Consider the following 14,846-nt stretch of genomic DNA (forward strand, 5'->3'; position numbering starts at 1 on the left):
GAGGGTAAGAAAGTGGAGACGTGTCTACCTCACCACCAGTTTCTGTGTTTGTGTGTGTGCAGGATGGACATGTATTGGGAGAACAAGCCAATAGTGATGGCTGATTTGCGTGGAAAAGTGTTTGCAGTGAGTGCCGGAGAAATTGTATGTCCAATACAAGGAGCAAGCCCACTCTATTCCTTGATAATGTAATGGCTGTATTGTTGTGAACAAATGAATTATATATTTAATTAAAGACTTTTACATTTGACTTTTGGTTGTTGGACTTATAAGAAGCAAGAATTGGTTTTATAGTGGTTATTAAACCAAACACATTATAATTGTATCTGTTAGTTTCTAAAGTTCCAAGACGGGGTTGATTTGTGAGAGTTGAATGTTTGTGTGAATATTGTGAAGTTCTTTTATTGTGGAGATGAAAATATAAAAGAGTTGAAGCAAAGTATCCTGAGAGTACAGAATAATTTCAAGAGCAGAAAAGAAGTCTATTTTGAAATTGCCTTAACCAGCTAGAGTCTTTGGAGAAGAAGAGTTTGTGAAGATCAATGCAGCCGTCTGACCCAAGAAGAAGATCGGCTGCACACAATATGTGAGTCAACTGCGAGAAAGTTGCGAGTCTTGCACCCCAGTACCACACTGTCTCTACTGTCATCCGAAGACCGTTAGAACTCATGACACCCTAGATTAATGCTAATTAGTTCTCATTGTCTGTGTGTGTGAGTTTAAAAGGAGAACTAAAATGTTCAAGTTCTTGTTTCCATGCCTACCCGTCTCTCGGTGTACCCCTAATATGGTGAGTGTCTAAGTTTCTTTACTCCACTGTTTGATTTCCACAAACAGTTTTCTAATACTGTAACAATTTATTAATTCATTGATTTCACTAATAAAAAGGATAAACAGATGTTTCTAGAAATATTTTTAAGAATATTGTTCTTTATTATGAGATTTATTTCAGTACAAAAATAATCACAAATTAATGTAGCCGAAATATTAGTCCCAAGGACAGCGGCAAATGGAGTTCTCTATATTACAACATGGCCGGACACTGGGATCAGTGGTGTAATTTACAGTACTGGTGTTATCCTGTTGCAGACTGATCTCTAACGAAGTCAGTGCCTCTTCAGCTGCCTGCACTGCTAACAGCCATTCTGTGGAGTTGACAGTCAATGGAGTGCCTTCTTCAGGGTCATTTTTAATGTTGAACACCAGTGGGGATGAAAAATGAGACATTGTGGGACCAGTATTGTAGTCACAGTCTTGAGAGCCACCTGTAAATTGAAAATTAAGAGCAATTGAGAGCATTTTAATTTCAAATGTTTACCAGCTACATGTTGATGCCCAGGTAACATATGATTGATGATAAAATAATGTAGTCACAAGCTGAATGACTGCACGCAGTCAGAAATGAATGGCTTTTATCAGCAAGAGGAAAGGTGATATGGAAAGGGATATAACAATGCCTCAAAACACGAGCTGCATAGACTGTATAAAATTGAAAAATGTACATCAATTATTGGCCTTCATTAAAATGAACCAAAACCAAATAATATTCAAAAAATTCAATCTTAATCAAACAATGCAGTCTTTCAGGGCTGGTGATTATTTAATTGCTGTCAGTTTTAAGGAGTTATCTTGAGAAAATTAAGACTAAAGTAACACGTAATTCCCATAAAACATTGTTTCTTATGTTCAAAGAGCATAAGTTCCTTCAGATACTAGTAAGGAGAATTTTATCAGCATGTTGTGCCCTAAGAGCGCTTTAATCAGAGCCTTGTAGTTACACAGAGCTATTATTACTGTGCAGACTCATTCCTTAGTTATTGTATCATTTTGGTGGGCTCCAATACACAACACATGGCAACAATATTCAAACTACAGAGAAGTATCATACTTAGAGAAATAATAATAATTAACAATAATAACCGGACTCCTTTTTCATATCTGTTTAAAGAGCTGGGCATTTTAACTCCACTACTGAGTACATCTACCACTTCATCATGTACACACAAAAAAGAAAGAAACTTCAGTAACTGTGAAACTAAAAGCTCTCTTCATGATCATGGAACAAGAATCAGCTTAATTTATATGTGCAGTATGGTTAAAAATTAAATGAATAACTAAAACAGTATTTTCTATCAGAGAGTCAAACTTCACAAGGAAAAGAAAAAAAGGGAGATAAATAGAACCATACTGGTCAATAAGGCAGTTAAAGTGCACAATAATTTTCTAGTATTGGACATCACCCTTGTTTGTACATTTACAACACTGATATTATGCCATAAATATAGTTAATACACACAATCAGAAGTATGTAAATATTTACCAACTAATACACTGCACTGTATAGAAATAGTACTATCAGCTATTGAGTTCAGAAAACCTTCAGTAAGTATAAACATTTTTAAATTAACAACTGTTTAAACTTGCCCTTAAAAAGATTTCCATGGAGTTGCTTTATCTAATGCATTTTATTGGAAAATATGATGCCCAAGATCTGTGATAGAAAAAGCTACTCTCTTTTCATCTCCCAGAACTCAACATCTCTATCATGAAAGGATGCTGACTCAGTTGCATAGAAGGACAAATAGGAACACACAAAGAGCATAATGGTTATGCAGTAGTATGATTATGGCCCTGATGTCAGTCAAAAGGACGTGAGTGTAGTGTGCAATGAATTCAATGTGTGCAGTGACTTGTGATGAGACGTAAATGAATAGTGCGACATTAATTGTGGAATTAACAAGACCCTTGAAAAATTTCTCACCTGTCTGTGTGTTACCTTTTAATTGCATTTTATTGTATTTTCAAGTTAACATATGAAATTTGTCTGGCAAGTTTATGGAATAGACTCTTCAGGATTTAAGTCTATTAGGTTGACTGAGCTGAAGAAAACAGTTTCTGACCTATGTATACTACCAGTAATAACTTATGGCTGTGAGCCATGGACATTAAATTAATTCATTTCTACAAAACTTACAGTAATGCAAAGAAGATGAAAATACTAATTTTGGACTCTGCAAAGAAAGGCAGAAAGAAAGTAGTCGATATCAGACAATACAGCTAAGGCCATTGACATAATGCAATGAGTAAATGCCTTGAAAGGGCAGTGGGCTGTTCATGCTTTATATAATACATTTTAGTGGGAAATATGATGCCCAAGATCTGTGATGGAAAATGCTACTCTCTTTTCATATGGTTAAAAGATATACTATATTGGAGCCCAATTTACCAAAAAAGGCTGAGAGGAATACCATGGGACAGATGTGACAAAGACTTTAGAAAAACAACTGTATTCAGCTGGAAATTTGAACCACAAAATAGGCATAAATGGAAGAATGTGCTGGGATTAATAATAATAATAAAAATTTTATTGTCATTCAGCTGGTTACAGCAATTGACAAAGTCAAGAGCTTATATTTCTACATAAACTACTATATCGATGTAAATTGGTTTAAACATAAAATAGGTACACATTAGAATACAGTATTTTCATCTTTAAAAAATTCATCAATGGTGTAAAACGGATTGTTCACTAGTAGCTTGTATAATTTAGCTTTAAAAATATTTACAGGCAGTTCTTTAAAGTCAGCACTTAGTCTATTAAACATCCTTAGTCCGATAACTAGGTAGGAGTTCTGTGATTTTGATAATCTACGATATGGTATGTCTACAGATGTTCTTTTTCTAGTATTATGGCTATGAATATCATTTCTCAACACAAAATTAGAGACATTGTTTCTAATGTACAATAAAACATTGTAGATGAATAAGTTTATTACTGTAAGACACTGCAATTTAATAAACAGAGGTTTACAATGTTCTGTTTTATCAGAATCCGTTATTATTCTGATCACTTTCTTCTGTAAAAGTAAAATGTCATTTACATGACAGCTACTACCCCACAGTAAGATTCCATACGAGATGATGCTTTGGAAGAAGGCAAAATATGCTGATCTCACATAGTCATTGGGGACATGTCTTTTTAAATTTCTAATTAGATAAATGACTCTTGAAAGCTTAGCCAATATATTTTTAATGTGTGGTTCCCATGTTAATTTATTGTCAATAGTAACACCTAAAAATTTAACAGTTTCTAATTCTTGGTAATTGGGAATCTCTTTGAGGCTAAAGTAAAGTGTCTGGGCTTTGTTTTCATTTAGTAGGAAGCCGTTAGCTTTGAACCATAATGAGGACTGAGCAAGGGTATTTTCAGTCAGTGTTTTTAGTGTACCTAGATCAGAGCTTTTATGTAGAAAAGTTGTGTCATCAGCATACAATATTGTGTGAGAATTTATGAATAAGGGCAGGTCATTAATCATTAGTATAAACAGTAAAGGTCCAAGCACCGACCCTTGAGGCACTCCGTACCTAACATTAACCAAATTTGATTTCTCCCTACCAATGCACACAACTTGTTGACGGTTCTCTAGAAAAGACCTGAACATACTTATACTGTTGTCATCAAAACCATAGTAAACTAGCTTTTTCAGCACAGTGTCATGGTCTACACAGTCAAAGGCTCCGCTCAGGTCACAAAATGTAGCCTGGGCATAGTCCCTAGCCTCGAACACATCTAGGACTAATTTTACGAGGGAGTCCATTGCATCCGTTGTGGATTTACCTTTTCTAAATCCAAACTGTTTATCACTAATTATATTTAGTTTACCCAAGTAGACACTAACTTGCTCATACATAATTGTTTCTAAAATTTTTGAAAAAACTGAGGTTATGGATATAGGTCTGTAACTAGCGGGACAGTTCTTTTCCCCTTTTTTATATATGGGCACAACTCTAGAAATTTTTAGTATGTCAGGGAACTTACTTTCAACTAGGCATTTGTTAACACAAAATGTTAAAGGATAAATCACACAATCAATAACATCTTTCAACAAATTAACTGACATATCATAGTAATCAACACTAACTGAAGGTTTGAAATTTTTTACAATTTTTAGGATATTATTTGGGCTCACTTCCGTGAAAGTGAAGGTGCTCGGGGGAAGCTTTTCAAAACAGCTGTCCATAATGCTAAGTGCATTTTCAGGGGGTTTGTTTATTGAACTACTAATTTCTTCAATGGACTGGATGCAATATTTATTAAATTCTTCTGGGGTAATGGCGATTTCCTCTTTGTATTTAGTGTGTGCAATGGAGTTTATTACACTCCACGCCTTTTTGCATTTATTGTTAGATTTTTCAATGTTTACTATGTTATGCAGTTTCTTTGCTTCATTTATTGCCTTCCTATACTTGTATTTAGCTTTAGCATAGAGTTCTTTATGCAGTTCTGATTTACTGGATTTGTACAGACTAGAATACAGCATTACAGTATTTTTCAGTTGCCCTAACTGTGGAGTATACCATTCCTTCGTTTTCCTTTTCTTGTAATTACTACTAATATTCACTGTACATTTTTTCAGAGGGATGTTATTTTCAAATATATTTAAGAATACGGAGAAAAACTTGGTGAAAACAGTATCACCTGAACAGTGTTGAAACCTATTAAAACGTGTGTCCCAACTGAAATAAGTGAGGGCATGTCTAAACCTATCCACCCTCTCTTTGCTCACTGGTCTAGTAATCACAATTTTAGATTCTCGTTTAGTGCAGTCTGAAGTTACATTTTTAAGACTAAGATATACTGCATCATGGTCTGCGAAAGGGAAACCAATTACATTAGTGGACATACAAGTTCTCTTAATATTTGTAAATATATTGTCTAGACAGGATGAGCCTCTGGTGGGTTTGCAGTTAACATAGTACAGGTTAAATTGTCGAAGCACATTTTGGAGCTCTGTCACAGTTTTTCTGTCCCGCAGGACATCAAAACTTGAGTTGATATCCCCTCCAATGACAATATTGTATTTTTTCCATTTTGGTATACATATGTACATTAAGAGTTCCTCAAGTTTCTCCAGAAAGATATGTGGGTCACCACTAGGTGGCCTGTACACTACTACTACCATTAGCTTAAGGCTCTCAATTACTAGACCTGATATTTCAAAATGCATTTCATCACAAAGGGTATTGAGATCCATCCTGCCACAGTTTGGTGCAAGAGGTGTTTTTGTATATATTGCTACCCCACCACGTAAGTGCTGTTTTCTACAATAGTAACTTAGTAGTGTGTAATCCTCCAATACTTTGTACCCAAGCTCATCCTCTTTGCACCAATGTTCACTTAAACAGAGAACATCTACCACGTTTTCATTTGAAAATTCGTTGACTATTACGTTTTTATCTGTCATACCCTGAATATTGAGGTAGCATATTTTGAACCCTACTTTAGGCATTTCTTCTTTTGTATATTCTCTTAGTTGACATGACCTAGTGTTACCGCATGAAAGTTGACCAGGTTGTGTCCTTCCATTACTAGAACACCCAGCCTGGTCTATGCATACAAGTTTTTTGTAATCTCAGTTGAAACATAATCCAAACACATTACTGGTCTTTTTTCCTTCTCTAGCTTATCCAATACTATTCCGAGAATTGTATCACTTAAAACACATTTACCTAGCTTATTGAAATGTTGCCCATGCTTGGTACGCCATTCTCTGCTACAACTAATGGTGTTAATCAAGGAAACATTCTTAAAGTGCTTACAGATAGCTTTCTACTCCTTGTTGGTCTGCTCCACTTCCTTATTCACGCACGACCACTGGGGCAAATCGTGTCGATGAGGAACATTAACAACAATCACGTTGGTGTGGGTTAACACTTCGAGAGTCTTCTTCAGTGTCGAAGTAGCTATCTTCCTTTCATTTCTGCTGACGTCGTTTGCTCCAGCCATTACCACTACAAAGTCTCTGTCCGCGAGGGCTGTGCTTTCTTTCTTGATTGATGTTGTAACGTCTCGTAGACCAGCTCCTGACTTAACAGTACCTTGTATTTCAAACTCGTTAATCACACGAGATCCGCATTCTGTTAACATAGCTGCTAATCTTCTGGCGTAACTGTCTGAATAAATCTTAATTTTACGTTTTTTCTTGTACCTTACTTCGCTGTTCGCTAAGTTTTGAGTGTCCTGCACCACATTATCAGATGAGTATGCTGATGCAGTTTCTATGTCATCTGTGTTTTGAAGCGAATTATATTTGTTATTTAATGGTATGTTGTGTGCTGACTCAGAGGTCTCACTACATCACCAAGTGACTGACTGGGCTGTGCTTCTGTTGCTGCTGATGATGATATTTAAGCTAACATGTCCAATATCATTGTAAAATGATCTATGAATGAATAAGCAGCTAGCTAACCAAGGAATATAAAAATAGACAATAAAGGAGAGATATGTGGATTTGGACCATGGTTGATGAGAAAGGAGAGGGAGGAACAGAAGTGACTCTCAATCCTGAAAAATCAGGAATACTGTAACTTGAGACAAAGGTGTATGAATATGATAAACTGTGACTACAACAATACAACATAGCAAAATGGTAATAACTCAGTAAGGGTGAAAGATAAGTATGGAAAAAGAAACTGAAAAAATTCTGATATAAAGAAGTTGACAAATGAAATGCATTAAAATATGTAAAAGAAAGCAAAGATAACCACAGGTGTATGTATTATGGAGTTTGTGTGGTTGTGTGTGTAAATATGTGTAGTTTTACTAGAGAAAGAGCAAGAGCTTGACACCTAGTGGACATATTGTTTTCTGTCGTGTGCTTCTGTGCATTAGACATCAGTAAACTGTAAGTGAGTGGTTGCCTTTCCTTTCTTTAAAATATTATTACATCCTGGGATTTCAATTGAATTAACTAAAATAAATTAACAAGCCAGTCCAGTTATTGTGTCTTGGCTGTAAGCTGCCCTTTTACAGTTGTGGCATGTAAGTAAACAATGAGTCAAGTGCCAGAAAATGAAATTTTGTGTTATTGGTGAAAATCCACTGTAAACACCAATGCCAATAACATATATTCTGATACAAGCACCAGAACAGTGGGAACCAGTGTTTACAGCCATCACAAATGTGTAACACCTAAATTAATGTTCAAATAATGAGTCATATACCAAATCACTGTTCTCTATTTGTGTCTTACCACAAACTTGTATGAATTGCTGGCGATTGAAGTAGCTCTGTGGTTTGTTTGCAACAGTAGGGCATTGCTGAAGGAATTATTACAGATACATAATACACAATATTTCAAAATAAGAGAGGAAAACTGCACCACAATGGAGGAAGAGAGATGAAGGTAGTGCTCAAAAACAATGTTCAAGTATATTAATGCATTTAATTTATTATTGAAATGAATTCCATATCAACAAATATCATTGTTCTGATTATGAGGCTTTAGTTAACTACTTGGATGCAATCATTTTTGCAAAGACCTAGGAATTCATTTTAAAAATTTTATTATAGATACTATTTCACTCTTTCAGTTTTCCTGTAAATGTTGCTTTAAATGCACACAGCATTCATATGACCAGCGACTTAAGTTATTTAATGATTTCTACTCACTAGAAGATACGGTGAAGCAAAATACCTGTGCAATGTCTCACATATATGTTTGCAAAGTGAAGAGGTGAAGATCAAAACTAAATAATGACAAAAATGAAACTGCTCAGCTGTCTGATGCTGAATAACCAGTAATACCAAAGAAGAAAGAAGTAACTATGTGATACACATTGCCTGATAGTGAGTGAGGTAAAATATGATTATGGTAAGGAACATTTTGTAAGGTTCTCAGATTAACAAAATGAGGAGATCAGACATTAACGCAATTGAAGCAGAATGGTGAGATTGTTTATTAAGAAATGAGAGGAAATATACAGAAGAAGATGAAAAGCTGGTTATTGTTCATATTTATGCCAAACCAAGCCAAGGCACAAGAGAGCTACTAATTGAGAGAAAAATCAGCTGACAAAGAATAATTAAGTGACTGACTGTTTTTTATCATTCAAGGAATTTCAAGAGTGACATGAAGACACTAAACTCACATATTGCTTCTATGCTACAGCCATTAAAGACAGATTGTCCAAATTAAAATGTCATCATTTGTCAAGTGTTACATGTTATATGTCATCTTCTTAAATTTAAACTGAGGGGTGATCCCAGTAATAAAGACAATAAACTGCAACTAGAACTCTAACCCCAGAAAGTAAAGAAAGCTATGGGTTTCATGAAAGCTCACACAAACACAAATCAAATGCCAAGGTCAGAAGTATGTATAACTGCAGTGGATTCATAGAAATTGATTTCTCTTCCTTCATTAAGGCATAGTGAAATGTACTATTTATGACAACTCTCAATTTTTTCTCTGCTAAAGGGTGGGTATGAAATTGCTTCCTGTGTGCACAAAGCCTTTACACTGATCTTGCTTCTAAAAAAGAAACTGATAGTGTGGACTGACAACTGCTGTGGGCAAAACAAAAATAAGATTCTGACTTTTTCTAAGGTTTACCTAACAGCAAATGGTTACTTTATGGAAATAGATCACAAGTTTTTGGTTAAAGGGTACTCTTTTATGTCTTACATTCATGATTTTCCTCATGTTGAGAAGGAGAACAGGCTAACTGAGTGTGACATTCCAAAAAAATTAGTTTGTCTCATCACTGAAGGTATGCACACAATTCCGTTCATAGTGGCTGACATGCAAGAAACAGCTTTCAGTCAGCACAAGAAAATTCTGTGGACAAAGCTAACAATATTTAAAAAAAAAAATAGTTTCAGGTCTCCCATAAAAATTTCAGAAGCCTCATAAATAGAAAGGATGAAGACCTTGTGTCCATACAGAAAAAAGAAAGGGTAAGTGGCATTTCAGCAGACTTGTTGGGCATATCAGAAAAACACATGGGTATCACTGGAACTGAGCAGTTTTATCATGAAGAAAGAATCTTTAACAAAAGTTTAGTCACAGTGCTTAGAGAGAAAAATACTTGAGAAAGTGGGATATGATCGAATACTATCTCATTTAACCGAGTAGAACTTTATAACTGTCTCTCAGTTTTGATTTTGTAAGAAAGCAGTGGAAGATATCATCAGTGAAGTCCAAACAAAGTTAATCAAGAAAAATTAGCTGGTAAGTTTTTAATGATGTTGTCAAAGCCTTTGATTGTGTGGATCAGACTAAAGTGTTATGGTAATAATGGTATTCCTCTTGCGTGGATGGAATCCTACCTTCATAACAGAATGCAGAGTATCTCATTGACAGACTGTTCCAGAAGCCTGAAACTAATCTCAGAATAGGAGAAAATAATATGTGGAATGTTACAAGAGTCAGTAATGGGCCCACTCTTGTTCTTAGCCTACATAAATGGTCTTCCAGTAACTTTAAATGGGAGTTCAAAAACTTTCACTTTTGCTAATTGATATAAACATACTACTAATGGTTTTATTGCTGGTAGTAAAAATCAGTTTCAGTTGAACGGTAATTTCCACAGCCGCAATACAACACACAAAATAACTTTTGCACACCTTGCACCTTGTTTATAGTTCAGATTGGAGTTATGTACTTTGGTGGGATATGTTCAACAAGCTGCTGTCCAACATAAAGTAAGAAATTGGGATTCCTACCAATTCAAAAGAGAATTAAAAACCTGCCTCATTAGTCACTCTATCTACAAATGATTTGATTTATTATTGGTCCTGTAGATCATACAATTTGTACAGCAAAGCACATCATGATATAGGACAAGTCAATTTGAAAAATTATGTTAAGATGGTATATGACGAGAGAATAGGACAAGTCAATTTGAAAAATTATATTAAGATGGTATATGACGAGGGATGACAGTAGTGGTACAGTTAGTTAGTTAGTTAGTTAGTTAGTTATATTACTTGTTCCATGGATCATGAACACGATTCTTTCGTAATGATGTGGAACGTGTCAAAGTACACAAGATTCATTTATCCTAAATAATCATTGTTAGTCTTATATACGGTACAATTGTTAATGCTTACTGTATTTCTTTGGCCTATGTCTAAAAATTCATCTATGGAGTAGAAGGAGTTGTCATTCAGGAATTCCCTTAACTTACTTTTGAATGCCGATTGGTTGTCTGTCAGACTTTTGATATTGTTTGGCAATTGACCAAAAATCTTTGTGGCAGTATAATTCACCCCTTTTGTGCCAATGTCAAATTCAATGAACGGTAGTGAAGGTCACCCTGTCTCCTAGTATTGTAGCTGTGGATTGTGCTATTAATTCTGAAGTGATCTGGGTTACTAACAACAAATTTCATTAGGCTGTATATATATTGTGAAGCTACTGGCAATATCCCTAATTCTTTAAATAATTGTCTACAAGATGATCTTGGATGAGCCCCAGACATTATTCTGATAACACGTTTTTGTGCAATAAATACCTTCTTTCTTAGTGATGAATTGCCCCAAAAGATGATTCCGTACATAACTCACATAGCAGAATACATACAGGATATATAGACAAAATATAAAAAAGGTGGTGTGTGATGAGAGATGACAGTTGTACAGATGTTAATATCCAGATTCTGGGACTGAAAAAGTAACAGTGCTCATTGTAAAGCTACATGACAAGCAATAGTGTACTATAAATAGAACTCAGTATTTAGAAATCTAGGCAAACATTTCCTTTGAAAACACCATTGTAATCAAGTAAAATACTAAACTACCAAGAGCAAACAAACAGCATCTATATATGTAGTAACCCTATAACTGAGGATACAGCAGCTCTTTTCAAAGTAATAAATTTCTTTCTAATTTACTGGATTAAATTAAAAAAAAAAAGTACGTAAATTTCACTAAGCACTATAGTTAATTTTTAACCCAGTATACAGATTAAGCTTCTACAATTTCCTTGACTTTTGTTTACATATAACACAACTCTTTCCACATCCCTACAGATTCTCCTTCTTCAAGGGATCTGTAGACCAAGACAAATGAATGAATTAGTTCTAGCATCAATGGGCGCCAGTAAAGGAGATGACCATGCTAGGGACCCTACTCTTTGAACTGTTTATAATTAGCTCTAAATTGCAAAACATCATTCTTCAGGTAACACCTCAGTTGTCCTCATGAGAAAGAATAGTTTCTATTTCAGCTGTCCCACAATAGAAAATACTCACCTCTGTGTGACAGGCAGGCATAGGCAGGCATACCAACTGTTGAGATATACAGGCAGAGGGAATTATGTCACATTAATTAATGATAGGAAAAAAATATTTCTACCAGATTGTTTATCTGATATTTAGATGTGTCTTAAAATGGGTGCCAAACACCAAATTTAAGACTTATTTTTAATAGAAGAATTTTATTGAAAGTAAAACAATATTACTTCCTCAAGTCATTTTCCATTACAGACAGAAATACGGTATGTTCCTGTGGGGAAACTTACATCAACTCATAAAATGACTTACAGTACTTTAAATTTTATATATTTCCTTTTCCTAGGTGATGCACAACTTACCAGTATAGTAGACTACTTTATAATCACCAATTCGCACTGCTCCAATTTCACCATCTGGTCCTCCTGATCCACTGTTGGGATGAAATAATACCTGAAAGAATAATAACTGATAAGTTTTAAGAAGAAAATATAGGACAACAACATCAAACTAAGACTGCTCTTAACTTTTACTGTTGTGTCAAGGGCAGTTAATGCATATCAGACAAGAAGTTAAAATTAATTTATTTGATATTCTTTGCATCTTTCTCTGTTTAAAATCCAAGTACCATTTCTTTTATCCATAATCATAATGTTTCAACTTTCTAGTTACAATAAAATGATGCTGAGGTACACTGGGAGTAGTGGCTCCCAAAAAATATTATATTCATATGACTGTAGGTTATAGATATCTGTCTGGGATGACCTTTGAAATTAGGTAAGAATATTGATCTGACAGGTAGTTCCCCACTTTTGAGGTTAATCTATGTATTGTGGATACCCATAGGCTCTGTTTGTGAAAGCTGAACCTATGTTGCACACTTCTCAACAAAAGTCACATCAGAGCCTAGAGTTTTGGGAAAAGTTCATGCAATACTTGTCTCTAGGCTATTCCTTGAATGTGGAGTGAGTGGTGGCATTTACAGTGTACCAATGATAAAATCTAATAACGTGCTCCTGTGTGTTCTGCCAAATTGTTTTTTCCAAGTTCTGCGTTATACAGGGTGAGTCAGGAGGAATGTCACATAATTTGTGAGGTGATCCTACACGTGCAAATAAGCCAAAAAAGTCCTATGAACATGTGTCCAATTTTTGCTCATTACGGAACTGGAACAAGTTGAAGACTACACACATCTATGAATAAATTTGAAGACAAGTGTGAATGTTACTTACCAATATGCTGTTTAGGCACTACAGTGGACATAATAATGGTGGGAGTGATGACTGATCCATCCTACAAGAGGTGTCAGGGTTCTCCAACAGATGGCAGTACTGTGATGTCGCACTGAGGCAATAGATGCAAGTGTGCCCAGTGTGCAATCATGGGTTGGATCAGTGAGCAGTTGTGAGGCCCCTACATGTCTGGCTTGAGTGTTGTTGAATTGAGCAAGTCAATTGTTTCCATGAATATCAACATGCTGCATACATTCACTCACGCAAGATATGCATACATGTTGTCTGTGTATGGATACTGTAATGGCAGTGCTCATGTGACTGTGTGTCTGTGACAGAATATCAGATGTTTCCCTGATAAATGTTATGTGAATCTGGAACACTATCCGGTGGACAAGTAACAACAAAATGTGAGGCTGTCTGTCAACTGGGTAAAGGGAAGGCAGTATTGCGCTGGTACAAAGGAGTCCCACCCTCAGTACATGGCATCTTAGCTGTCATCTTCACATTCCACAAACATGAGTGTGGTTTACATTTCATTCCAAGGACTAATACCCATTCCATGAGTAGCCCATGCAACATCTGCATCCAGGTGACTCAGTAAGCAGACAACAGTCTTGTGAATGGTTGGCTGTTGGCCTACACAGAGGCATCATGCAATACACTTTATTTACAGGTGAAGCTACATTTACATGGAATAGTATCATGAACACTTGTGATTCTCATGCTTGGGTGAAGGAGAACCCACATGATACTAGGTAAACAAGAGTCAACAAAAGGTAAACAAGATTCCAAATTAGGTTCTCAGTGAACATCTGGTGTGGTACAATTGATGACTTGGTGATACGGTCTGGTTCCTGCCAAATTGTATAACAGCCACATCATGCACATGTTTCCTGAAAGGAGATCTACCTGCAGTTTTGGAAGATATGACAGAGTAATGACAGCAAATGAACCTGTAAGATGATGGATCACTGATTCACTGTACCAGACAAGTATCCCAGAATCTGAGTAACACCTTTCCTCAACAGAGAACTGACCATAGCAGATCCATTAACTGCCCTGCCAGATCACCTGATCAGCCTCTTAGAATTGTGTTTATGGGCCTGCTTAAAGGGGGTTGTGTATGCTACAAAGGTGGGTAAATGCGAAGAACTTGTCACTCACATCACCCATGCTATTGCCTGCATTAAAGCCCACCAAGATGATATGTAATGAACAACACAACACACCCTCCATTGCATTGACAAGTGCTTTGAGGCAGGTGGAGAACTTTTTGAACACCTCCTGTAGGGTGGATCAGTCATCTGTCTCGACATTATTCTGCCCACCACAGTGACTACACAGCATTTTGGCAAGTAATATTTACATTTGTCTTCATTATCACTCATAGATGTGTGTAGTCTTCAACCTGTAATGATCAAAAATTGCACAGTTGTTCATAGGACTTTTTCAGTTTATTTTCACATATAGAATCACTTCACAAATTATGTGACATTTCTTCTAAATCACTGTGTATTTTGAAAACTGATCCAGCTATCTTCTTCAATTGTTGCAAGTTTTGCTGGTACATGTACTCACTATCTGGACTCCAAGCGG

The 14,846-nt window shown here is 35.8% G+C and overlaps 1 protein-coding gene across 1 annotated transcript in view; it reads right to left on the reverse strand.

Moving 5' to 3' along the window:
- Nucleotides 1-900: 900 nt before the first annotated feature.
- Nucleotides 901-14,846, reverse strand: part of LOC126336234 (arylsulfatase G-like) — a 96,655-nt gene continuing 82,709 nt past the window's right edge. The window contains exons 9-10 of the mRNA XM_049999724.1: nucleotides 12,378-12,468; nucleotides 901-1,265 (exon numbers count right to left, since the gene is read on the reverse strand). Of these exons, the coding sequence (XP_049855681.1) occupies nucleotides 988-1,265; nucleotides 12,378-12,468 (369 nt within the window). The 3' untranslated portion in view covers nucleotides 901-987. The remainder of the gene's footprint in view (nucleotides 1,266-12,377; nucleotides 12,469-14,846) is intronic.

Source organism: Schistocerca gregaria, chromosome 2 (genome assembly GCF_023897955.1).
Source record: "Schistocerca gregaria isolate iqSchGreg1 chromosome 2, iqSchGreg1.2, whole genome shotgun sequence".
Lineage (NCBI taxonomy): Eukaryota > Metazoa > Arthropoda > Insecta > Orthoptera > Acrididae > Schistocerca > Schistocerca gregaria.